Source organism: Rhododendron vialii, chromosome 10a, assembly GCF_030253575.1.
Source record: "Rhododendron vialii isolate Sample 1 chromosome 10a, ASM3025357v1".
In the NCBI taxonomy this organism is placed as follows: Eukaryota; Viridiplantae; Streptophyta; class Magnoliopsida; order Ericales; family Ericaceae; genus Rhododendron; species Rhododendron vialii.
Window position 1 is genome coordinate 10,110,404 of NC_080566.1, and position 25,155 is coordinate 10,135,558.

At 42.2% G+C, this 25,155-nt stretch overlaps 2 protein-coding genes across 3 annotated transcripts; one reads left to right on the plus strand and one right to left on the minus strand.

Moving 5' to 3' along the window:
• Positions 1-15,615: 15,615 nt before the first annotated feature.
• LOC131302866 (uncharacterized) lies at positions 15,616-16,235 on the plus strand. The gene is made up of 2 exons (XM_058329659.1): positions 15,616-15,958; positions 16,053-16,235. The coding sequence occupies exons 1-2, from the start codon at positions 15,656-15,658 to the stop codon at positions 16,233-16,235; spliced, it is 486 nt and encodes a 161-aa protein (XP_058185642.1). The 5' UTR covers positions 15,616-15,655.
• Positions 16,236-20,992: 4,757 nt separating this feature from the next.
• On the minus strand, positions 20,993-25,062 carry LOC131303322 (uncharacterized). 2 transcript variants are annotated; one of them, XM_058330135.1, is made up of 3 exons: positions 24,926-25,062; positions 23,508-23,628; positions 20,993-21,618 (listed from the first exon to the last, which is right to left on the minus strand). In XM_058330135.1, the coding sequence occupies exons 2-3, from the start codon at positions 23,558-23,560 to the stop codon at positions 21,384-21,386; spliced, it is 288 nt and encodes a 95-aa protein (XP_058186118.1). In that variant the 5' UTR covers positions 23,561-23,628; positions 24,926-25,062; the 3' UTR covers positions 20,993-21,383. The 2 variants fall into 2 exon arrangements, with proteins under 2 accessions (XP_058186118.1, XP_058186117.1); XM_058330134.1 differs by lacking the exon at positions 24,926-25,062 and adding an exon at positions 23,707-23,832.
• Positions 25,063-25,155: the final 93 nt, after the last annotated feature.

Genomic DNA, 25,155 nt, shown 5'->3' on the forward strand with positions numbered 1-25,155 from the left:
CTAGCTCCTTAACTGAATTGGGAGGTGATTTAGAAATAGGAAAAGGTCAGGGAGGTGGTGAATTAGGGGGACTTGAACACGTAGAAGAACCAGTTGTTGATGAAAAGGGTGAAAGAGTAGGTAATGAATGTGTGAATGCAGATGAAGACGGAGAGAAAGTAAGTGATGAAATGGATGAGGATAGTGAGTTAGACTGTGAGCGACAACCTAATGATGATAGTGAAACTTTTTGTGACTCTTTTAGTTGGGTAGAGGAGACTTCTGATGAAGAGGAAGAGGAGAACATTGCCTTGGTTGGTCTAAGTACCTACAACCTTAAAACAAAATGTGGTGAGGGGGATTCTGATAGTGATGAAAACGACTTAGTTGAGGAAGGTGAAGATGGGAAGCCTGTTTTTTCTGAGTTTAAAGAATCTTGCATGAAGAACCCCTAATTAATAGAAGGGATGAAGTTTCCTAATGTGAAGGTGTTTAAGAAATTGTTGAAGGAATATCATATAAAGGAGGGCTACACATTTAAATTCTTAAAGAATGAATCTACGAGGGTGATTGTGAAATGTGCATTTGATTGGAGATTTAGACTTCATGCCTCTCCCATGTATGATAAGAAATCATTCCAGATAAAAAATATTTGGCAATAACATACTTGTACTAGAAACTACACAAATAATAATGCAACCGCCTCTTGGCTTTCCAATAAGTACTTTGCCAAACTAAATGACGCACCGGAGACTAAGGTAAAATCAATGAAGAATATTGTGAGCAGGGAGTGGCTCATTAATGTTTCAGAGTACAAGGTGTATAGGGCAAAGAGAAATGCACTTGAAAAGATTCGGGGAGATCATACTAAACAATACAAAAGGTTGTGGGACTATTGTCAAACGGTGACAAGGCGGAACCCAGGTAGCATGGCTAAAATTAAGGTGGATAGACCTTGGGATGGACAAGTTCCATTTTTTCAGAGGATGTTCATAAGTTATGATGCACAGGTGAAGGGTTTCCTAGCAGGTTGCAGACCAATCATTGGGTTGGATGCTTGTTTCTGAAAGGTCCTTTTGGAGTTCAACTTATGCATGCAATGGCAAGAGATGGCAACAATTAAAGCTTCCCTTTGGCCTTTGTTGTCATGGAGGCAAAAACCAAAGATGCCTGGACTTGTTTCATGGGATTATTGGAGGACTTAATTAGGAATCCAGAGGAAATAGGTTGGTGCTTCATGTCTGACAGGCAAAAGATATTATTAATTACGTTGTTCAATTCCATAACTGTCGATACTTGTTGCTTTACGTAAATGTTTGTCATTTAAATAAACTTCATGATTTTTTTTTATAGGGGTTAACACAAACATTTGCAGCAAAGTACCCTACTGCAGAACATAGGTGTAGGGGGATGAAAACAATTGATGTTCTGAACGACACCAAAGTGCAGTAGCTTACTCGTGCCTCTCCACCGAAACCCTAATTCATCGTTGGAACCCTAATCTGCAAAACAGACAAGGGGTGAGCGCACCTCTGCCTCTCGTGGCAAAGGCCCTCCGATGCTAAAGTTAGTATCACGTACTAGAGAAATCCTAATTATCAGTAGGAATGAGATTAGATCGTAATAAACTGCGTACCTTTTTCCTCTCGTTTTACTTCGTATTTATAGACATATGTATGCTTGCTGCCCAAGCATCCCTATTGCCCTAGGATTCCTAACTCGTGTAGGAACCCAGGATCTTTTGGATTCTCGTTCCCTTATTAATTCATCACCTTAGACTTTTTTAGGACTCTTTTCCTTAGCTGGTCGAACATCCCATTCATGTTGGGTGTCTTTCCAAGATCCTTCATACTCGGGATCTCATCCTTTTACAGAATATTTACTGTACTGGAACCTTCTAGAGCGTTCTTGCCGCCTCACGATTTAGGACTACTTCTTTCCCTGTTCGGCTATCTTTTTGCCGAACATTCCATCTAGACTAGTGGCCTCACATGTCACAGGTTTCTTTATGACAAATGACTTCTCCTGTCTTTTGTGTAAACATGCCGAACAGACTTCCTGGTCCAATGACTCCTCATGTTATTGGCCCTTATCGCCGTTTCAACGCACTGCCCGGCGATAAGTCTTGTCCAATCTTCCACATGCTCTCATACACCACGTGTTCGGCAACTAAATATATCTGTTTGGGAATACCTCCCTACAATTGCTCCCCAGCTTTACTTATTTGCCACTGTTCGGGGGCAATGGGTAAAGCTTAGAGACAAACGTTAGACCGAACTCCTCTGATCCCGGGCAGTCATAGTATTAATACTCATTGATGCTTTTTGGCGCCCTTGTCATTATACCATTTCGGGGTAGTGACTCCACGTGGCATGTTTTGTATGCCTTTCATTAATTTTGAATTGACGTTTTATCAAACGGCGTCAGAACAGCACTCGCTTTCCGTTACTTTAACTTGTAACAGCGTGAGACCTATCATTTCGTCTCCGTCTCCCTCCCTTATAATCTTCTAAGGGATGCTTGTTAGGGCTTTTATCCTTTCTATAATCCAGACGAAGAACCTCACACTTCTCCGCCATCGCCGCCGTCTGCAACTCGTTCGTGCCCCAGGAAACTGCCCTTTTGATTCCGTAAGCGTTCCACTTCTCATTCTAATCCATTTCAGTTTCTGGGATTTCAACCTTAGCTTTCCCTCTGGCAGTTTCATCTGTTTCTCTTTCTTAAAATCTCCTTTCATTTCTGAGTTCCAACAGTCATCCATGGTGGATGAAAACGAAAATACTCCCAAACCCAGTAAGTTTAGAAAACTCTGTGATAACCCAACAGCCATGGCATCCTTTAGGAATGAATACAACATCCCTGACAATGTGGGGCTTGAACTCGCCCCTTTGTGGGCGGAAAGGGATGGCGGCTTGTGGGACAGAATGTGCATTCCCATTGTAGCGATTGTCGAGGGTGGAGTTCGTTTTCCCCTTCACCCACTACTACGCCAGGTTCTGAACTGGTACCGCCTCACCCCCATGTAAGTTTCGCAAATGTTTTTAGGCTGGTGATGGGGATTATAGCTCTAAATAGGATTCTGGGGACCCAATTGGGAATCTGGGATATCCAGTGGTGGTATAGTATAGTACTAAACCTTGAGTACAACACGTATTACTTCAAGGTTAGGAGGGCAGACAAACGTCTCGTGCTAAATCTGCCAGATTCTGCTCGTGACCATGAGATTGATTTCCTCTACGTAACAGGAGCATTCGAGCCAATAGGGGAAGATGGCCAAGTGGTGGGGCTCCATTGCCCCCACATATGGGGTTATCCACGTATGCTCTCGATTTTGACTTGAAATTCTTTGTTTAACGCCTTCTCGTAGCTTTTCGATGTTTTTAGTTTACACTTTGAATTTTGATCTTGCAGCGGATAACGCTAACAAGCGTCCTAGACGAGAACCAAGTTACGTCCGAACAGAGGATATAAATAGAATCCTAAAATACACAGGGGAGCCTGGTACCCGAACAACTGGTCGGGATCGCAACACTGATGTACTGCTTGGATATGAACCTACCTACAGGGGCGTTATAGACAGGAGACTTGCCATCCCAAGTACTAGTGCTGCCTCGACTTCGACCGCTCCCCAACCACGGAGTTCGAGATCCCGTGCTGGAGTTACTGTTGCCAGACAACCAGGTGAAGTTCCCGTCTCCGAGGGCATCCCATTGCCTCGCTTAATCCTTAGAAGATCCTCACAACGTCAAGTTGTCCTTCAACGACAAACCGAACAACCAGTCGTTGACCTTGATACCAGCCAATCATCGTCATCCGGTTATTCCCCATCTCCGCCAAATTCAGGTACAATGTCTCATCAACCCATAAACCTTAGCTCTCTCCTAACTGTTTCTGCCCGAGGACGGGGCTCTGGGAGGGCAGCGTCAACCGGGCATGCTCCTCCCCCACCCCATCATACCAGGGGTGGCTCTTCCCAATCTTCCTCTTCTCCTCGAGGGTCCGATACTGTTCATGAAGCTGGTGATGCTCATCGGGACAAACGTCCTAGAGTAGAAGACTCCGGTGATGCCGCCGGACAAGCCACAGTTTCAATTCCACCCCCTATTGCCGAGTACCCAAGCATTACCTCAAACATGGGACCCTCAATTCACCAGGGGTGATCGGTCCATTCATGTTGGGGAGAGTGCAAGTTCTTCTGAAACTGCACTAGCACTTGCCCAAGGCCTTCTGCTGCCTGTCGATATGCAGAAGGAGTCTGGATCTCCACCTAATCGGCTCATCTCCACTGGTCTTATTAGTGGTATAAAGGTAAAGTATTATCATTACTTTATGCATGCTCTATGTTGCCCTTGTTTACTATTACAGTGTTGTCACAATTTTTGGATATCTTTCAGTTCATTCAAAAAATGGTTACACTGGGAGAGAAGTTCCAAGAAGATGCTGAGAGGATCAGGTTGTTAAACGACAACACTAGGCTGCTTCGCACAATCTCAAGATTAGAGAGAGAAAGAGATAAAGCCAAGGCTGATTTTGAAGAGGCGAAAGGAAAACTCGGAACAGCTGAAGATAGCCTCAATCAGGCTTTGGCAGAAATGGACAGGACCAAACAAGCTACTTATGAAGAAGGTTATCAGAAGGGGTTTGACGCTACCACGGCCAGCTATGTGGAGCAAATGCCGGCTGTGCAAGATCAAATCTTGGCTGCCTGCTGGGAGGCATGTTTGGTCAAGGTGGGGGTTGCTGAGGATTCTCCTCTTTGGGAAGACAACGATCTACCGAGCACCCCGTCCGACAAATGTGCACGAACCAGTGGAGCAGCCAAAGGAAGATATCGAGCAACAGATCGAGAACTTTGCTGATGCTGAAGAGAACATAGTTAACGAGTCCACGGCCGAACGGTCACCTGTTCGGGTGGAGACCAACAATCCCATCATCCTAGAAGAAAATACCACTGGTGGTGGTCCCAGTACTGAAGTCGCTGCAGGAGCCTCAAAGGGCCCCTCAATTCACCAGGGGTGATCGGTCCGTTCATGTTGGGGATAGTGCATGTTCTTCTGAAACTGTACTAGCACTTGCCCAAAGCCTTCTACTGCCTGTCGATATGCAGAAGGAGTCTGGATCTCCACCTGATCGGCTCATCTTCACTGGTCTTGTTAGTGGGATAAAGGTAAAGTATTATTATTACTTTTTGCATGCTCTATGTTCCCCTTGTTTACTATTACAGTGTTGTCACAATTTTTGGATATCTTTCAGTTCATTCAAAAAATGGTTACACTGGGAGAGAAGTTCCAAGAAGATGCTGAGAGGATCAGGTTGTTAAACGACAACACTAGGCTGCTCCGCACAATTTCCAGATTAGAGAGAGAAAGAGATAAAGCCAAGGCTGATTTTGAAGAGGCAAAAGGAAAACTCGGAACAGCTGACGATAGCCTCAATCAGGCTTTGGCCGAAATGGACAGGACCAAACAAGCTACTTATGAAGAAGGTTATCTGAAGGGGTTTGACGCTACCACGGCCAGCTATGTGGAGCAAATGCCGGCTGTGCAAGATCAAATCTGGGCTGCCTGGTGGGAGGCATGTTTGGTCAAGGTGGGGGTTGCTGAGGATTTTCCTCTTTGGGAAGACAACGATCTACCGAGCACCCCGTCCGACAAATGTGCACGAACCAGTGGAGCAGCCAAAGGAAGATATCGAGCAACAGATCGAGAACTTTGCTGATGCTGAAGAGAACATAGTTAACGAGTCCACGGCCGAACGGTCACCTGTTCGGGTGGAGACCAACGATCCCATCATCCTAGAAGAAAATACCACTGGTGGTGCTCCCAGTACTGAAGTCGCTGCAGGAGCCTCAAAGGGCCCCTCAATTCACCAGGGGTGATCGGTCCGTTCATGTTGGGGATAGTGCAAGTTCTTCTGAAACTGCACTAGCTCTTGCCCAAGGCCTTCTGCTGCCTATCGATATGCAGAAGGAGTCTGGATCTCCACCTGATCGGCTCATCTCCACTGGTCTTGTTAGTGGGATAAAGGTAAAGTATTATCATTACTTTATGCATGCTCTATGTTGCCCTTGTTTACTATTACAATGTTGTCACAATTTTTGGATATCTTTCAATTCATTCAAAAAATGGTTACACTGGGAGAGAAGTTCCAAGAAGATGCTGAGAGGATCAGGTTGTTAAACGACAACACTAGGCTGCTCTGCACAATCTCCAGATTAGAAAGAGAAAGAGATAAAGCCAAGGCTAATTTTGAAGAGGCGAAAGGAAAACTCGAAACAGCTGAAGATAGCCTCAATCAGGCTTTGGCAGAAATGGACATGACCAAACAAGCTACTTATGAAGAAGGTTATCAGAAGGGGTTTGACGCTACCACGGCCAGCTATGTGGAGCAAATGCCGGCTTTGCAAGATCAAATCTTGGCTGCCTGCTGGGAGGCATGTTTGGTCAAGGTGGGGGTTGCTGAGGATTCTCCTCTTTGGGAAGACAACGATCTACCGAGCACCCATCCGACAAATGTGCACGAACCAGTGGAGCAGCCAAAGGAAGATATCGAGCAACAGATCGAGAACTTTGCTGATGCTGAAGAGAACATAGTTAACGAGTCCACGGCCGAACGGTCACCTGTTCGGGTGGAGACCAACGATCCCATCATCCTAGAAGAAAATACCACTAGTGGTGGTCCCAGTATTGAAGTCGCTGCCAGAGCCTCAAATGAGTCTCCCCTAGAGATCCAAGACTTGGACTAGCTTTGGTAAGTATGATCATTTCCACTTAACTCCTTAGAACGATTTGTAGGTCCTGCGTGACCATAACTTTGTAGCCCTGCGAGGCATCAGTACATTCTTTACCTTTGAGGATACAGGTATTCGGCCCCTTGTGGCATAACATTTGGTTTTCGGGTGGCCATTCGTGGCTATTTCGTTTTGCTCGGCTTTGCATGACCTGATATTTCGTAGTGCATATGCTCGTACTTGTCTGATGCATATTTTCAAATGCATCTCTGAAGTTTGTTCGTACTTTCAGATTCTACTAAGTATGTTCGTACTTAGATTTTTGTAAGTTTCTCGTACTTAAGTATCTCATACTTAGATTAACGTTGTTTTGTATGCTGCCCTCAAACTGTTCACTTTGAACATCTCATTTATCCAAGTGACAGTTTTCATGCATATCCTCGTACATCTAAGTATTCAGCAAACAAGTGTTTCATGTCTAAGTCTTCCGTACTAAGTCTTTCGTACTTAGTCAAAAAGTATCTTAGATATATCTCGTTATGTTTGTTGCCCAAGTTTTTCGTACTTGATTTCTGCATGTTTTCGTATGCATCCCCATAATTTGTTCGTATTCAGATTCTACTAAGTATGTTCGTACTTAGATTTTTGTAAGTTTCTCGTACTTAAGTATCTCATACTTAAAGAACGGATCTGAGTCTCTCGTACAGATCTAAGCCTCTCATACTTTTAGTATCTCATACTTCTTTGTAGCATTTATTCGTGTGCTGTTATCAAGCTATTTGTTTATTTTTGGTAAGGATAAGAGTATTCGTACATGGCATTCATGCCAATCCCATACTCCCCAATATGAAAAATGAAAATAATACCAAACTCCATATTTCATATATATATATAGAGTCCGGTTCCCTTAAGGGATCCCGCACGGGCTTACCGTGCGGGACTCCCATTTCCCGATCGAATTGGGACGATCCGAGCCGCTCAAAGTGATCAGAACGTGATTTTAAGGGCACCCGCAAGAAATCAGCAAAAAAAATGATCGGAAAGGTCTTGATCCGAGCAGTTTTTTATTGAACGGTTCAGTAAAAACTGCTCGGATCAAGCCCTTCCTGATCATTTTTTTTGCTGAATCCTCACGGGTACTCTTAAAATCACGTTCTGAACACATTGAGCGGCTTGGATCGTCGCAATTCGATCGGGAAATGGAAGGTCCGCACAGTAGACTGGTAAGGGATCCCTCAATGGGGCATTATTCGTACCCCATGCAACTAAAACGGAATAAAATCAAAAACTAAAACGAGGGAATTTTATTCGTAATTCTCACACAATCACGTAGTGCATCTAAAATAAAAACTCAATTCTTCTAAACAAAGAATTTCTTCAGATTATGGACATTCCAGGGCCTCGGAATTGTATTACCATCCAGATCAACCAATCCATAGGCCCATATGCCCACAATCTCGGTTACTCGATACGGGCCTTCCCAGTTGGCCCCCAGCTTGCCTTCGTTGGCTACCTTGGTGTTGCCGAACACCTTTCGTAGTACAAGGTCCCCAATACCAAATTCTTGAGGGTGAACGTGCTTGTTATAGCTCTTCATCAGCTGTTCCTGGTAAGAAGCCAAATGCACCAGGGCCCTTTCCCTCCTTTCCTCGGCGAGATCAAGCTCAATTTCGAGGGCTCTGTCATTGCCCCCACTTTCAACCAATATAGTCCTGTTGGTAGGAAGGCCTACTTCTAGAGGTATGACTGCCTCTGTGCCATATGCCAACGAATAGGGAGTCTCTCCCGGAGACCTCCTAGGTGTTGTCCTATGTGCCCATAGAACAAGTGGCAATTCATCGGGCCACTTCCCCTTAGCCTTGTCCAACCTCTTCTTGATCCCGTCAAGGATGGTTTTATTGGACGCTTCTGCCTGTCCATTACTTTGAGGGTAGGCTGGAGTTGAGTAATAATTGCGTATCCCATACTGGGCACAAAAAGCTTTGAACTTTTTCTGGAACTGTGACCCATTGTCAGTAATTAATGAATACGGGACCCCAAAGCGAGTGATGATACTCTTCCACACGAACCTTTCTATCATAGGTTCAGTGATTTTGGCCAGTGGGTCTGCCTCAATCCACTTAGTAAATTAGTCCGTTGCCACTAGCAGAAATTTTCGATTCCCAGTTGCTTTGTGTAGTGGACCCACAATGTCCATCCCCCATTGAGCAAACGGCCATGGACTCGTCAATGACACTAAGTCTTCTGCTGGTGTTCGAATCATTGGTGAGAATTTCTGACATTTCTCACAAATTTTCACACGCCTTTACATCTTCCTGCATGTGTGGCCACCAGTAGCCTTGTGTAATTGCTCGGTGGGCGATGGATCTGCCTCTAGCATGACTCCCACATGTTCCCTCATGGATTTCGTGAAGAAATCTTTGCACCATCTCGGGGTGTATGCACAGCAAATATGGGCCCGTGAAGGATTTTCTGTATAACTTACCCTCTGGGAACAGCCAAAACCTTGCTGACTTGGTTTTAATCTTATGAGCTTCCTTTTTATCAGTAGGGAGCGTTTCATCTCGTAAAAACCCCACAATTGGGTCCATCCAACTTGGACCTTGGTTCACGTCCAAGACTAGCTCTACGCTCCTCCCAATGCTCGGCTCTGTCAAATACTCAACTATTACCTTTCGCTTGAGTTCAGTTGGGACAGCTGTGGCTAACCAAGCCAGAGAATCGGCATGAGCATTCTGTCCCGAACTTATCTATTCAATGTGAACCCTTTCGAAGTTATCAAGTAAATCTTTGGCTGCTTCCACATATGCTTCCATCTTCTCATTCCGGACTTGGTATTCCCCGGACAATTGATTAACCACGAGCTGTGAATCACAGTACACCCTGACTCGTTTTACTTTCAAAGTCTTCGCACTCCTCAATCCAGCTAAGAGTGCCTCATATTCCACCACATTGTTTGACGCACTGAAACCAAGCCGAACAGATAGTTCGATCATTACTCCTTCAAGAGGAAAAAGGACTACCCCAATTCCTGATCCAGTATTACATGTTGATCCGTCAACAAATAGCTTCCATTCCGTGGGGTCCTGTTCGGCTGAGACTTGTTTCCTCGTGGGTGATGTCTTAGTCTCATATTCCTTTCTCGTAGGAGGCAGGGGAGCTACTGTAGGAGAAAACTCTGCCACAAAATCAGCCAACACTTGGCCTTTAATTGCCGTACGCGGCTGATAATCGATATCGTACTGGCTTAACTCGATGGAACATGTCGAGATCCTTCCCGAGAAGTCTGCTTTTCGTAGCAGTGATTTCAATGGAAACTCAGTATAAACCAGAATCTTGTGGATTTGGAAGTAGTGTGGCAATTTCCTTGTGGCTGTCCTAAGTGCCAGGACAAGTTTCTCTAAGGGCAGATATCTCGTCTCTGCATCCAGTAGTGTCTTGCTAACATAGTAAATAGGGATTTGTTCGATTCCCAAATCCCTTAACAGGACTGCACTAACTGCATGCTCAAAAACAGCTAAGTACAAAACTAAAGACTCACCTGGCTGTGGAGTTTACAAAAGTGGGGGCTTGGCCAAATACTTCTTCAGGTCCTAAAAGGCCTGTTCGCACTCTGCTCCCCATTCGAATCCTTCCCTCTTTTTCAATAATTGAAAAAAGGGTCTGCACTTGTCACTTGACCTGCTGATAAATCTATTAAGTGCTGCAGCCATTCCAGTCAACCTCTGGACTTCCTTAGTGGTTTTGGGACTTTGTAACATTTGTAGGGCTGTAATTTGATCAGGGTTAGCCTCAATCCCTTTCATGGTCACCAAATGGCCCAGGAACTTTCCTGAACCGACTCCAAACGCACATTTCGAGGCGTTGAGTTTCAGTTTGTACTCCCTCAGGATCTCGAAAGCTTCTTTTAAATCCACTATGTGTCCCTGTTTATCTTGACTTTTCACCACCATATCATCTATGTAAACCTCCATAGTCTTGCCAAGGAGCTTTTTGAACATGATGGTTGCAAGTCTTTGGTATGTTGCCCCAGCATTTTTTAGCCCAAATGGCATGACGCTATAGCAGTACAACCCTCGTGGTGTAATGAACGAAGTCTTCTCTTGATCAGGCCCAAACATAGCAATCTGATGATATCCTCGATATGCGTCGAGGAAACTCATTCGCTCGTAACCAGCAGTTGCGTCAACCAATTGGTCTATCCTTGGAAGAGGAAAACTATCTTTTGGACACGCCTTGTTTAGGTTGTGAAGTCTACGCAGACACGCCACTTCCCATTCTTTTTCTTTACCACCACGGTGTTGGATAACCACTCTGGGTAGTAAACTTTACGTATCATTTTTGCCTCCAGCAAACGATCAACCTCTTCAATTACAGCATCCACATGCTGCACGGCTGCCCTTCGTTTTTCTGAATGATCGGCTTATGCTGAGGATCAACATTTAGATGGTGACAAATCACACCTGCATCTATTCCGGGCATTTCTTCTGGCACCCATGCAAATACATCAACATATTCCTTCAGAAATCTTATCGATTCAGCCTTTTCGTCTGCTGGCAATGATTCTCCGATTAAGAAATATCTTTCGGGATCAGTCTCGTTGATCTGGATCTTCTGCAGCTTCTTCCAACATCCTCGATAGTTGGTTGATCTGGTACTTCTAATGTATGAATGTGGTGGGCCTTTGGGACTCTTTTAATGATGGAAATTAGACATTGTTGGGCCACTTTTTGATTGCCTCTAATTACTTCAACCCCATTCGATCTTGGGAATTTCACCATCTGGTGGTAAGTCGAGGAGACCGCTCTCATCTTGTGCAGCCATGTCCTCCTTATAATCGCGTTATAGGAAGAAGGAACATCGACAACTAAGAAATCTGTTTTCAACACCACTGATCCAGCCCGAACAGGTAACGTTATTTTTCCAAGAGGCCAAACTGCTCCTGCACCGAACCCAATCAAGGGTGTTGTAGATTGTTCTAAGTCTGTTTGGGCCAGCCCCAGCTTCTTGAACGTATCATAGTACATTACCTCTATATAACTTCCTGAGTCCACTAGAATCCTCTCGATGTCATATTCCCCAACTCGTAGGGTTATGACCAAAGCATCGTTGTGGGGTATTTGGACCTCTCCCAGATCATCATCTGTGAATGCTATGCTTTCATTGCACACATAACTCTCTCGCCCCCTCTTGTTACCCAATCGCATCACGTGTTGATTGTGCCTGACTTGCCTTTGTAATAGCCTGACCTCATTTCTCGTATAAGGTGTGGCCAACCCATGTATCATGTGGATTACTCCTTTAGGATTCTGCTCATAATCCAGCTCCATGGCTTTCCCTTTGTCCTTGGGATCTTCTTGGATAAATTCCTTGAGATAGCTCTGAGAGACCAAATCATCAAGGTGTCTTTTGTACATCTCACAATCTTTAGTCATATGGCCCCAATCTTTTATGGTAGCTGCAGTGCTGATTCGTAGCACGTTTTGCGTCCTTATCCCCGCCTAGACTTGGGGGCCATTTGAAGTATGGCTGATTCTTTATTCGATAAAGAATCCTATAAATTGGTTCTTTCCAAACCGTAGTGATAGAAAAGAAAGATTTAGGGTCAGGAGCTTGTTTATCCTTATATGGCTCTTTCTTAGCCTGCCCGTACTCCTTTCTCTCTCTGTAAGTCTTGGGTTCTGGCTTATCCACTTTCTTAACAGGTGCCTTTGTCTGTTCGGCAACAACCCTGCCATCCTCCTGGAGTATGTCATCCTCCATTCTGGCGTGTTGCTCTATCCGTTCCATCAGTTTAGCCAACGTTGCTACCGGATGTTTATTCAATGAACGACATAGCTCTCCCCGAACAGGCAAACCAATTTTGAAGGTTGCAATAGCATACTCCTCACTGCAACTTTCAATCTCGTTGAAAGATTCCCAGTACTTCTTTGCATAATCCCTGATTGGTTCGTTGTCTGTCTGCTTCAAGGTGGAAAGACTTTCAAACGTTTTTGGGGCTTTTCTGCTTGTCAAGAACCGAGCAGTGAATTCTTCAGCCAATTGCCTCCATCCTCGTATGGATCGTGGGGCCAGTTTATGAAACCAAGACAAGGCCACCTTGCCAAGACTTGATGGGAACATCTTGCACAAGATGACATCATTCCCTTCGTGCATGAACATAGCTTGTTGATAGTGCTGTATGTGAGCCACGGGGTTCGCATTTGTCTCGTAAAGTACAAACGTACCGTGCTTCACTCTGCTCGGCAACCTAGCCTCCTTGCAAAGGGGGAGGCTGCAAATTACTCAGGGCCTTCCGTGCTGCTTCTCGTGCAGTTACTGTCCCATCCTCGAATTCCTTCGATTTGTGAGCCGTAGCCTTGACCCAATCAGCATCAGGCCTCTCGTACCTGTCCCGGTGATGCTTCCTTGTTTCCTTCTCTTCTGGGGTGGAACTTTGGTCTCTGCTCCTCCTTTTTCGTGAAGAAGCCCTTTGTCTTTTCGGTGTTCGGCTTTTACTTCTATTTCTCCTCTTTCGTGGAGAAGCTTCGTATCGCCCTATGATAGGACTCCTGCTCCTTCTCCCTCGTGAATGAGCCTGCTTATGGACTACCAGAGTCCGTCTGTCTTTCTGGGAATTCCTTCGAGAAAGTCTGAAATCTTCTGGGTGCTCTCGTACCCATTGTAATTCTTGTATCTCGTACTCTCGTTTTCTAATTAAACGAGCGTACTCCTCGATTTCCCTTCTCTTTTTATCGAGGACATCGTTGTCATTGTGTATACTCCTTGAATGGGTGACTGATTCGTCTCTTCGATGAGACTTACTCCTTCTCGTGGAGCCGGTGGCAGTTTTGTCTCTTTTTTCTTTGGAGTTATCTCTGTCATGTCTACCAATGGGCTTTCTTGGAGCACCTGGTGGGGATTTATCTCTTCCCCCACCTAAATGGTCTTTTGGATTAAACGGCGTGACTGGATCATCTTCCATCATGATTATTTTTTAGAAAAATTGGTTCGATTCCCACAGATGGCGCCAATTGTAGGGGGATGAAAACAATTGATGTTCTGAACGACACCAAAGTGCAGTAGCTTACTCGTGCCTCTCCACCGGAACCCTAATTCGTCATCGGAACCCTAATCTGCAAAACAGACAAGGGGTGAGCGCACCTCTGCCTCTCGTGGCAAAGGCCCTCCGATGCTAAAGTTAGTATCACGTATTAGAGAAATCCTAATTATCAGTAGGAATGAGATTAGATCGTAATAAATTGCGTACCTTTTTCCTCTCGTTTTACTTCGTATTTATAGACATATGTATGCTTGCTGCCCAAGCATCCCTATTGCCCTAGGATTCCTAACTCGTATAGGAACCCAGGATCTCTTGGATTCTCGTTCCCTTATCAATTCATCACCTTAGTCTTTTTTAGGACTCTTTTCCTTAGCTGGCCGAACATCCCATTCATGTTGGGTGTCTTTCCAAGATCCTTCATACTCGGGATCTCATCTTTTTACAGAATATTTACTGTACTGGAACCTTCTAGAGCGTTCTTGCCGCCTCACGATTTAGGACTACTTCTTTCCCTGTTCGGCTATCTTTTTGCCGAACATTCCATCTAGACTAGTGGCCTCACATGTCACAAGTTTCTTTATGACAAATGACTTCTCCTGTCTTTTGTGTAAACATGCTGAACAGATTTCCTGATCCAATGACTCCTTATGTTATTGGCCCTTATCACCGTTTCAACGCACTGCCCGACGATAAGTCTTGTCCAATCTTCCACGTGCTCTCATACACCACGTGTTCGGCAACTAAATATATATGTTCGGGAATACCTCCCTACAGTAGGTACTGCATTAAGCACATGTATCCAAACTTCAACAAGTTGTATAAGGGGAAGGAGTGGAAAGACCTCATGTGGCAGGCTGCATCAGTTTACACAATCCAGGAGTTTGAGGAGAAGATAAAACAAATTAAAGAGCTTGATGAGACTGCCTATGATCAGTTGATGAATGAAGAGCCAAGAACATGAGCTAGGTGCATGTACAGTGGAAGGGCTAAGTGCAACAGAATGGATAATAACACAAGTAAAGATTTCAATCGAGCTATCAAAGATGCAAGAGACCAACCAATCCTTACCATGGGCAAAAGTATTAGGAGGTACATAATGATAAGGTTACATTATAGATGTGGCCTGTGCAAGGGGTGGAATGGTAAGCTATGTCCAAGGATTGCGAAAAAGGTCAAAAAAACATGTGATAACATGGAGGATTGTGAATTCATTTATTGTGGTGGCACAACTTTTGAAATCTTGATTGTACTTAGGGATTATGTTGTGGACATAGGATAGAGAACATGCACCTGTGGCAAGTGGGATGTGTGTGGCATATCCTGTTCACGTGGAATGGCTGCAATTATAACCGACAAAAGTAATCCTGAAAATTTTGTTCATGAATGTTTCCATGTGGCAACTTTTGCAAAGACATATAAGCACATGATTAAACTAATTCCAGATTCTTATATGTGGGTTCGTATGGACCTTGATCCTCTCATTCATCCTCCTTTTAGGGCAATGAATGGGAGACCAAGAAAGGAAATGAGAATAGAGCATGACGAGGAACTAAAAAAGAGAGGAGGAATGCGGAGGCATTACACAACCATTAAATGTAGAATATGCAAATAGCTTGGACACAATGCAAGGACATGTGCTCAAAAGTCAACAAACACTACAATTGAGCAAGTAAGGAGTTTACATTTTTTAAAAACCATTATCCTACTTTATTCTTTGAAGCATATGTGAAATGATAATTATGTCTTCCCTATAGGATATGAAAGTGGCAATGGAAGTGGTTGGTGATAGAGGGAATGGAAGTGGACGTGGTTGAGGAGGGAAGAATGGTAGAGGGGGAAAGAGTGGTAGAGGTGGAAAAGGTGTTACACCATACACAAGTAAAGCAAGGGGTGGTAAAACAAAAATGGTGGGATGCACAAGAAGAGGTGGTGACCCTACCTCAAAGCATGACAATCCTAATGTTCGAGGTATAGGAAGAGGAAGAGGTGGAAGCATTTCTGCACTTCCTGGTATAGTCATTAGAGAAAGAGATGCAAATAATCAAGACAATGGTGGAGGACAAAGACCTGTAACCAATGGAAAGGGTAAAGAAGTAGTTATTGATAAAACAAAAGGGAAACAACCAATCGTAAAGTTTGAAGGTACAGGTCAGAGTCAACCAGTGATAACATCTATAGCCCCAAGGGTTGGTTTGCCATTACCACTGGTATGAATGGGTGGAATAGTTTACAAATTTGTTACAAGTATTATGTATGAATGAAAATTTGTAAAAGTGCTTAACTGAATGGGTGTAAATGTAGGGATGGAGGAGATCTACAAGGATAGGGAATGTCCTTTTTTGGAGTCAACCAGCAGGGTCATTTGCAGCATTTTGTGGGAGTGGTAGTACCACTGCTAGCGCAACAATGCCAAGCATTGGTCATAGACAATTAGCCCAAGAAGAAGCATCAACCCAAGGCAGTACCCAAAAATCTAACACTTAAAGACCAAATTTAGTACTTTTGGGATACTTATTTACTTGTAATCTGTCTTTTGGAACTTGTCTTAGTTTGACAGTAGTATTTGCAACCTTATGTTGACTTATTTCAAAGTACCATGTTGGTATCTGCAAATGACTGTGTGTAATCTGGGCACCGTGTATTGATCTTTTGTTGACAATCTGGGCATTGTGTATTCTTCTTTTGTTGACAATCTGCTACATTTTGAAATCAATGGAACTACGTCCTTCATTATTTATGGGGTGCCTTATGGAATTGTGAATTATGGACCGAATGTGAAATCTGGAAATGCATTTGTGTAATCTGCAGGTTTTGGAACTTCAAAACAGCAGTGCTTGGTGGTTACAAAGACCAGGGGTTCATGTTCAAAAACTGGTGTTCTTTGTGCTTCAAAATAGTATGCCAATGTGGTTACAAATTGCAATTTTTTGGGGTTACAAAGTGTAGGTATTTGTGTTTAAAAACTACAGGGTAATGTGGTTCAAAACTGTGATTTTTGGGGTTACAAATTGCAGGTTTTTGTGGTTACAAAATCTGGTATTATGCTATTTTTTGGACAGTTTGTTCACTTCATATTAGTGTTGCTAAAGTCAGTGCATGTCGAGCTTGCTTTTTCATTCATTAACTATCATAAATAGTTGCATTTTATAGACAATTTCCTTCGTCCTAGATTTTTCAGTCTCTCCTTCCACATTTGCATTTTTCATCCCCATTGTTATGTGAGTAATTCTTGGTGTAACTCGAGGAGCTATTGCTCATGGTGGGTCTATGGGCGCATGAGGAGGAAATTAGAGAGGAATGAGGAGGAAATTAGGGAGAAAAGGAGGGAGAATCTGGGTTCAAAGGGGATTTCAAATTTCTGGGTTTAGGGAGAATGAGGGAGAATATGGGTTTACAAGGAGGGGGCAGAGAGAGTGAGAAAATTCTGAGTTTTAGGAACTTCAAAAGTGCAATTTTTGGACAGTTTTTTAAGCTTCAAATGTGCTGTTTTTCGGACCTTCAAAAGTGCAGTTTTTTTTTTTGCTTACAAATTGCAATTTTTGTGCTTACAAACTACAGGGTTTTGTGGTTCACAATTGCAGTTTTTGGACAGTTTTTTAAGCTTCCAAACTGCAGTTTTTGAACAATTCTTTTAGCCTAAAAACTGCAATTTTTGTGGTTTACCAAATCCAGGTTGTGGGACTATAAGAAGTGCAATTTTTGGAGCTTAGAAACTACAGGGTTTTGTGGTTCAAAACTGCAATTTTTGGACATTTTTTTGAGCTTTAAAACTGTAGTTTTGTGGTTATTTAATCCTGGTTGTGATAGTTAAAAGAGAACGTTTTGGAGCGTAGAAACTAATGAATTTTGTGGTTACCAAATGCTGGTTTTGGTGGTCCAAAACTACTATTCTAAACGGCTATAATTGAAGTTAGCAAGGTATATCGACGAAAAATAGTTGAATAGGTAGGAAAAGTTATTACAATGGCTATCTGCTAGTACTCTCATGCATTTCATAACATAGCTTCAGACCAAATACAAAGTTTTTTTTACCATGGGTGTGCTTTACACTTGATACTAGCACACAAACCACAAACACAATGACGACTACTACTACTACAAGTGTTGTCATATTTGTTGTCTTCCTTAGCCCAGTCTGTCCTGCTAACTTGACATTAATCTCAGTCAACTCTGCTATCTTCACGAACAATGCATCATTTTCTTCTTCCAATTTTTGTTTTCCTCTTCCTAACTATTTATTCATCATCTTCAAGTCTTCAATTTGTCTCTCGAGTTCTTCATTTTTCGCTTGCATGATCTTAGCGTATTCCAACCCTCTTTCGCATGTTGGTGGATCTACCCATACGAAGAAATTGCAGCTATTGTTTTTCTAAATAATTCGAACTTGTCAGTAAACATACAAAACAATAGCATTTAGGCTTTTTATTAGGAAACAAAAAATTATATAGACAACATAACATTCAGCTAAATTACCTTGTAGTTTACACAACCAATGAACCTTCTACCTGGATTTTTCACAATTAATGAGGGTCTCATCACTGCTTTTCGTTCACAATCGCATCTTTCATCTTCATTGTGCTGCAAGTAGTTGTTAGTGTAACTAGAGCTGCTACTCATTTTTGGATTTTTTGGGTTGGGGATTTAAAAGGGGCTTTTAAAAAGGGATAATTTGGTTGTTTTTTTTTTTTTTTTTGGGTAACTATCTGGTTTGGTGTAGAGGAAATATGGAGGAGAGATAGGAGGAGGGGGTGTACTGGTGGTGAGGGGAGGAATGAGGAGGAAGTGGGGGTGGAGATCTCGTGGAGGAGGTGGTGAGAGGTAGGTTTAGGGTTTTCTGGTGGGGTAGAGGGAGGAGAGAAACCGTGGAGGTGGTGAGAGGTAGGCTTAGGGTTTTTTGGTGTGGGATAGAGGGAGGAAAGTGACCGTGTATTGTAAAGGAGAGAGAGAGAGTGAGTGAGTGAGTGTGTGTGTACCCACTTGGTGTAGAGGGAGGAGAGAGAGAGCGAGAGGGGGGGGGGGGCGGTGGTTATAATAAGTGTATAAGGGCATTTTGGTATGTTAAATTACTTTTCCATCCAAATCCCTACAGAATTGGACGGAAAATGGGGAAAGGGGTAAAGTTGCTCGAATTTGATAGTTAGGGGGGATGAAGTTGCTCGAATTTAAACTTAAGGAGGTGAAGTTGCCAAAAAGTAATAGTTTAGGAGGTGTTTTTGCAATTAAGCCCACTCATAATGACCAATTTACAAAACATATCATGAACATACACTTGTACAAATTGGAAAGTATGCCATGGACAATTAATATTCCAGATCCGATTTCCATACTTGTGTAAAAAATATACCATGAATAAGTGTATATATCATGAACATGTCAAAGGAATCGAATCAAATACACCCAATGTGTAATATGGTAAATATATTTCATGTTAAGTTGACCATAGTTGTAATCTTTTAGAACAGATGGCATTATGACGACTTTAGATGATCAAAAGCACAAACCTCCACACTGCCACTTGTCATCTACCTCATCGGCGACCAAAAAATCAGTCATCATCATTGGGCGTGGCGCTACCCTCTAAATCCCTTGATTTGCGGAAGCCATGAATCGGGTCACAAGATTGGACCCACAAACAAAAAAAATTCACGTACCCATCAAAACTTACCCAAAACCAAAATCAGAAAACTAGAGTGATCAATCCAAATCCAATTCCTTACCCCTACACCATTCCTATGGCTGTTGGAAAACGAACATGGCTTATTTCACTTCAACATCCAGACGTACTATATAGATATACAAAGAAAAACAATCCAAGATTTGCTCCAATCTCATTTCAATAGCTGGAAAAAAAAAAACGAAGAAATAGTCCGAAAGCCAAGAGATGGACCGTTACAAGGCGTTGAGAAGATCACAAACCGACTTATCTCCAACTTGCAAGGCTTCGAGTATCCGTTTGAAAACGTCGCAGGGTATGCGAATCGCGCCTTTTTGCTCATGAACATACTCTTGAGCCAATCTTGTGAAAAACCATATTCACCATTCCAACGGTGATGAGGCAACGAAGGTAAACGCATGTGATTAGCATCGGCAATGGAGGCCGATGGCAGAGATGGCATAGAATACAGTATGAGTGGCCGACTAGGTGGTGTGAGGATGACGGTTGGGCGTCGAGATGAGTGGCGGCCGTCGACTTGGGGTGACGATTCATTTCCAAGAAAATAGAGAGGGGTTTCATTCCACGGTAGATCGTTTAGAAGATTTGAAACTGATATGGAAAGCGTGAGTTTAGGGATTCGGTGGGTGTAGATATCCAAAAATTATGGCACGGGACCTCTAACGTTATTTTTCAGTGCCAAAAAAACATTGGCTATATAGGCTCCTAAAGAAACAAATAAATCCCATTAATATAGTCCAACAAGGGTGAGATGGGGTTTATTAAATTAAAGGATGAAAACATAACCTGAAAAAGTGGCCGGGATGAAACATAAGTCACATGGTGAGCGATGACCGATATTTAAGTACCCCTTTCTAAAAAAGTGGAGCACAAAAACTATTTTCCAAATAAAAATTACTGTAAGAATTTCTTCTCTTACTTGTATGTGCTCCGTGCTAGTATTCCTAAGATGGTGCTTCTATTTCCACACAAGAAACACAGAGAGAAATAATCAGTTACCACTTTGACTTGTGTTTCGCTCAAGGAGAGTGATCACACTCCCCGTTCTCTATAATCCCACTCTTGGTTTTTTTTTTTTTTTGCCTTCTTATATGTAAATTTACATGATTAACCTTTCATGAGTGAATTTTCTTACACTTGAAAGGGTAATATCGTAAATGCAGATCACAAAATGACAAAACAAGGAGTGAAATTAAAAAAGAAGAGTGAAATTAATTACCTTTGCTCTGTGACTATTTGATGCAAGAAAAAAACATACAAATCACTAATCTCTGCGAACTCATCGCATTTAATTTCTTAAAAAACAAAAAAAAAAAAAAACACTTACAAACAAAATTTATAAAAAAGATTCACTCAGATTGTTGTGTGGCACCCGATGGTGCATCTTTCAAAACTTCCTCGTTCTATTTCAATCTCCAAAAGCCTGGGCAGAGGAACATGGTCAGAACTGATCAAGGGATAAAATACCCAAACCAGAACACCTGCACAAGCGCCATTGTTGCTTAAAATTCCCTTGTAGCCAGCAATTATGTAAACAAAGTAGAGAAGTACCATACACAACATAAGGATTTGGAAGCAGATCCAATTCAAGAGGAGATACATGCTTGATAATTACCGGTATGTGTGGAATTGAGAACTACACGAACGCGATAACTATGCGGGCAAAAGCCTCCAATACACTAGTCACGAAAAAAACAATGTTCTCTCGTCAAGTGCACTTCACAACCAGAGGAACTTGTCCACGATAGAAGACATTTGCAAAATCAGGGTAGGGGAAAATTGGAAAGAACTGAATAAGAGAAATGGAAGCTCACTCAGCCTCTCTGATTTATTTTCTTCTTTATATTCTCACCCTAAGACAGAAACATACACAAATTAGTTGCAATAAAGAGCAACATAGGTCATTTCACCAATATTTTGCCTATTGACTAGTTGAGAAACTTCACAAAAAGTTCATATCAAGACTCATCTCCTGTCTCCGTCAAAGCATCGGCAACTGCGGCATCTTTTTCTTCTAGAAGCTTCAGCTGGCGCTCTGCATGTTCCCTTTCGCATTGGCTAATTCCTATGATTATGTCAAGCATCGTACCAGTTGTTCCAAAGAACACAAGCGGCGCCAATGATTTCCTCTTTATTCCCACCGGTATTGCCAGCAAAGCACCGGCTACGGAAAATACCCATGTGCCCAGAGCACTGCAGATATTCCACATCTAATTAGAGAAAATATGTGGGGAAATAAGTACACCGAATTAGTATCCATTAATAGGTGTTTGGGAGGGGTATATTGGGTACAAGCACGACCTAACCATTCACATAAAATGCACAAAGTAGTTGCCCTCCAACTCACACTCAAAACCAAAACCTAGAGGTAAGTACGCTCAGTTTAAGTTATGTCCAATAACTTACAATCCCATCATAACTTATGCAACTAACCATTACTAAGCGGAAACAATTCCATGAACTAAGCATATAATACTATTGACTACCCATTTTGAACCATGAACTAAGCATATAATACTATTGACTACCTATTTTGAAGCTTATACACCTATTCTTCATGCCAAACTTACAAATAGTAAGATCTAAGATGCACGTAGGGATATTGGACACTATTAAGGTGTTCGCAATTTCAATATACCCCTTAGTCCAGTATTGTGTATGGGAGGTAAGAATAGCTCATCAGTGATCACACAGTTAGCACCTGAGCCGTTGTAGTGTGATTTGTGAGTAGTGATGGTCAATTTCTATTAAACAAAATGGAAACTATATTCTTAAACTTTATTTACTCCGTGCAAACTTGTCTTTACTTCTTTAAGTCTGAACGGATCCCAAAAGCCCATAACACTTCTACTTCACTTCTAACAGGCTGCAAATCAAAAGATATTTATTCACTTCACCGGTTCACCCCGTCCTTCCCATTAAAAAGCTCTCATCATTTTCTCAAATGAATTCACAATCACACCTATAACCTTCCACAGGGACAAACAATAACTTAAAATGCTACACAAAACAAGTTGAACCAAGGTACATCTTCCTCCCCTTGAAAACAAAGCTATCTTCCATCCTTCAAACCTTCTAGTAATTTTCAGCCCTGGGATTATTTCCAACGTAAGCCCTAAATTTAAAAAAAAAATGCTCAATGGGAAACCTAAATCCCCATCAATCTCTGGATTGACCTGACTCAAGATTAATCCCTGCAATATGAAATTTACACTTATTCTCTGCAATCACCAAACTTCCACATCCTTCACTCGTCCCCACTATTAATAGAATCTCGATCCTTACACTGCCATTATTCGGTTACCCTCCTTTTCAAATTCACCCACCACCTCCAACCATCACACTTGGCAAAAAAGAAAAAGAAAAAAAGAACAATACATAAGGAGACCCTCATTTCGAAGTAACACATGTCTACAAGACGCCAGAGGTTGTAGTGTACCAAGAGAAACTCATGCCCAAAAGGCTTTGATATTGCCCATAGAATAAACTGAATCCTAGTATTTTGGTTTTTAGCGTCGGTTTTCCTCTCTTAGAGTTATTGAGCTACTAAATCATACAAAACCTTCTAGACCAGTGTGCAAACTGGCTGAGCTGAGCTTTGTAGTGTTGAGCTGCGGACCTCGTTCGTTTACTCAACAAACCTAAAACTGTAAACGAGCTGAGCCTATACAAAAAAGCTGAGCTTTTCAAGCTAAGCCGAGCTTTAAGGTGGTGAGCTCGGCTTGTTTTCTACATGAGCCTAAAGCTCGAGCTCAATTACTAAATGAGTCAAGCCGAGCCTCGAGATGCTTGCGAGCAGCTCCATTCGTTTGCAGCCCTAGAAGCATCCGGCTCCACACCCTGCCCCCAATTTATGTATTAATTCGAAATTAAACCTTCAAAAACTTCATGAAACCCGACACAGCTTCACATGAATCTAATAATCAAACGTCCATTGTGCATTTCACTTCCCTTCCACATAAAAAAATTACTTGTCCATAATCTCTAGATGGCGAGGCATAACCCTACAGTTTACTAAAGCATGATGAACATACATCATATATTTACGGAAAAGATGAATACAAAGGGTAAAATCAACTGACTTGGAAACTGAGCAGTCTTCAAGGTGTTTCACATTCTCTTGGCCTGCTGCCATCCCTTTCTTTTTCAGCTACTTGCTTTCTTGATTCACACTATACAGCCTTCCTTTCGTAGTCAGCACATCTGCGTTAAATTCATTCATCAGTCCTGTGTTAGAGACGATGAGAGAGAGAGAGAGAGAGAGAGAGAGAGAGAGGGTACCTGTTCGATTTTTGACTTGGGCTATTGGTGATTTGATTTCACAGAAAAACCCCAGATCGAGTAGAAGTTGGATATATCACACGACAAATCATACGGAAAACCCTAAACTCGGCCACATGTGTCACAAATTTACTCCCCTTAGAGCATCTCCAGCCTTCACCCATATTTTTTCTCAAATTTGAGTTAAATTTTGGATAAAAATCCATTTTGGGTAGACACATCTCCAACCATCAAACCCAAATTTTCTACATCTCCCTCTTTCTCTCTCTCTAACTAGCCGTTGGAGAAATGGGTTAAGGCAAAAGTTGTCTCAGATTTGGGCAAAAAAATGGGTAAAACCCATAATGGGAAAAGGTTTGAGTCAAAGATTGGAGAGAGATTTTTGTGGTTTTTGCCCCATTTTTAAATTTGAGTCTTAAAATGGGTCAAGGCTGGAGATGCTCTTATCACTTGTACTCGAAATTTTTTGTACTAATATTAATAGTAAAACAGATTACAACTAAAATAATAATAAAAAACCACAAAAACAAAGAACAACAATCCTTTTTAGTTGTTTTTTCGTTATCTTTTACTGTAAGATTTTGGATCAAATTTTTACACCATATTTTTTGTTTTGAGGATTTATCGTATTATGTGATTTTTTTTTTTACTTTGGTCTATGATATTATACTTTTCTGAATTCTCATCTTATATAAATCTTTTTCAATTTTAGTCCACATTCACTAAACGGGCATGTGAGTGTGTGCATTTATGTGTGGCAGTAATACAGTTGTAAGATTTTAGATTAGTTGACAAAATTTTATCTTGGGTGAGTTTCAACATAATTTTCTGGATTTTTTGGACACGGTCTTTTTGGGTTTTTTTTTATTATAATTTTTGTAGGATTCAAGTCAAATTTTATTACATTTTTGTTTCGACGAGAAAAATCAGAAAAGTATAAAATGACAGAGTGTGTGTGAAGTTGACCCGGCAGCATCCTGCTTGGCAGTGGTGTCGAGTGGCCCATTTGGTTGGTTCGGATCTTAATTTGAGCAATGGACAATCCATAATTTTATGCACTCAGATTGGATCCAAGACGTCCATGCCTAAATAAGCGGTCGGATGAGTTGCCCGGCACAGCTGCCAAGCAGAGCATCTCCCATTCCGTGAATTGTGTCTGGTTTTAAAACTTTTGGAATTCTCACTTAGTCATAATTAATTAAATATGATGGGCGATTACCAATCAAACCAAAAGGAAAATTGCCGAAAGCTTGACTGCCTCCTCCTCTAACTAGATTGGGAATAAAATCAACCACAGCTTTTGCTGCTACAACGTGGGCTAGCTGAAACACCTAGCGGGTGAACCGGTGAGATCCTGCAAATTTAGATATCACCTGGCAAAGGTGCCGCAGTCGAACATTATCTGCAACAAATGAGAGCAATCATTATAAGTAATCTGTAAACATTGTA

Bases quoted from the DNA above. Each gene is read 5' to 3' on its own strand.
- LOC131302866 (XM_058329659.1), top strand. From the start codon at position 15,656: ATGGTGGGATGCACAAGAAGAGGTGGTGACCCTACCTCAAAGCATGAC. The intron at 15,959-16,052 runs GTATGAATGGGT...GTGTAAATGTAG, and splicing joins TTGGTTTGCCATTACCACTG to GGATGGAGGAGATCTACAAG.
- LOC131303322 (XM_058330135.1), bottom strand. From the start codon at position 23,560: ATGGCAGCAGGCCAAGAGAATGTGAAACACCTTGAAGACTGCTCAGTT. The intron at 21,619-23,507 runs GTCAGTTGATTT...GAATATCTGCAG, and splicing joins GAAGACTGCTCAGTTTCCAA to TGCTCTGGGCACATGGGTAT.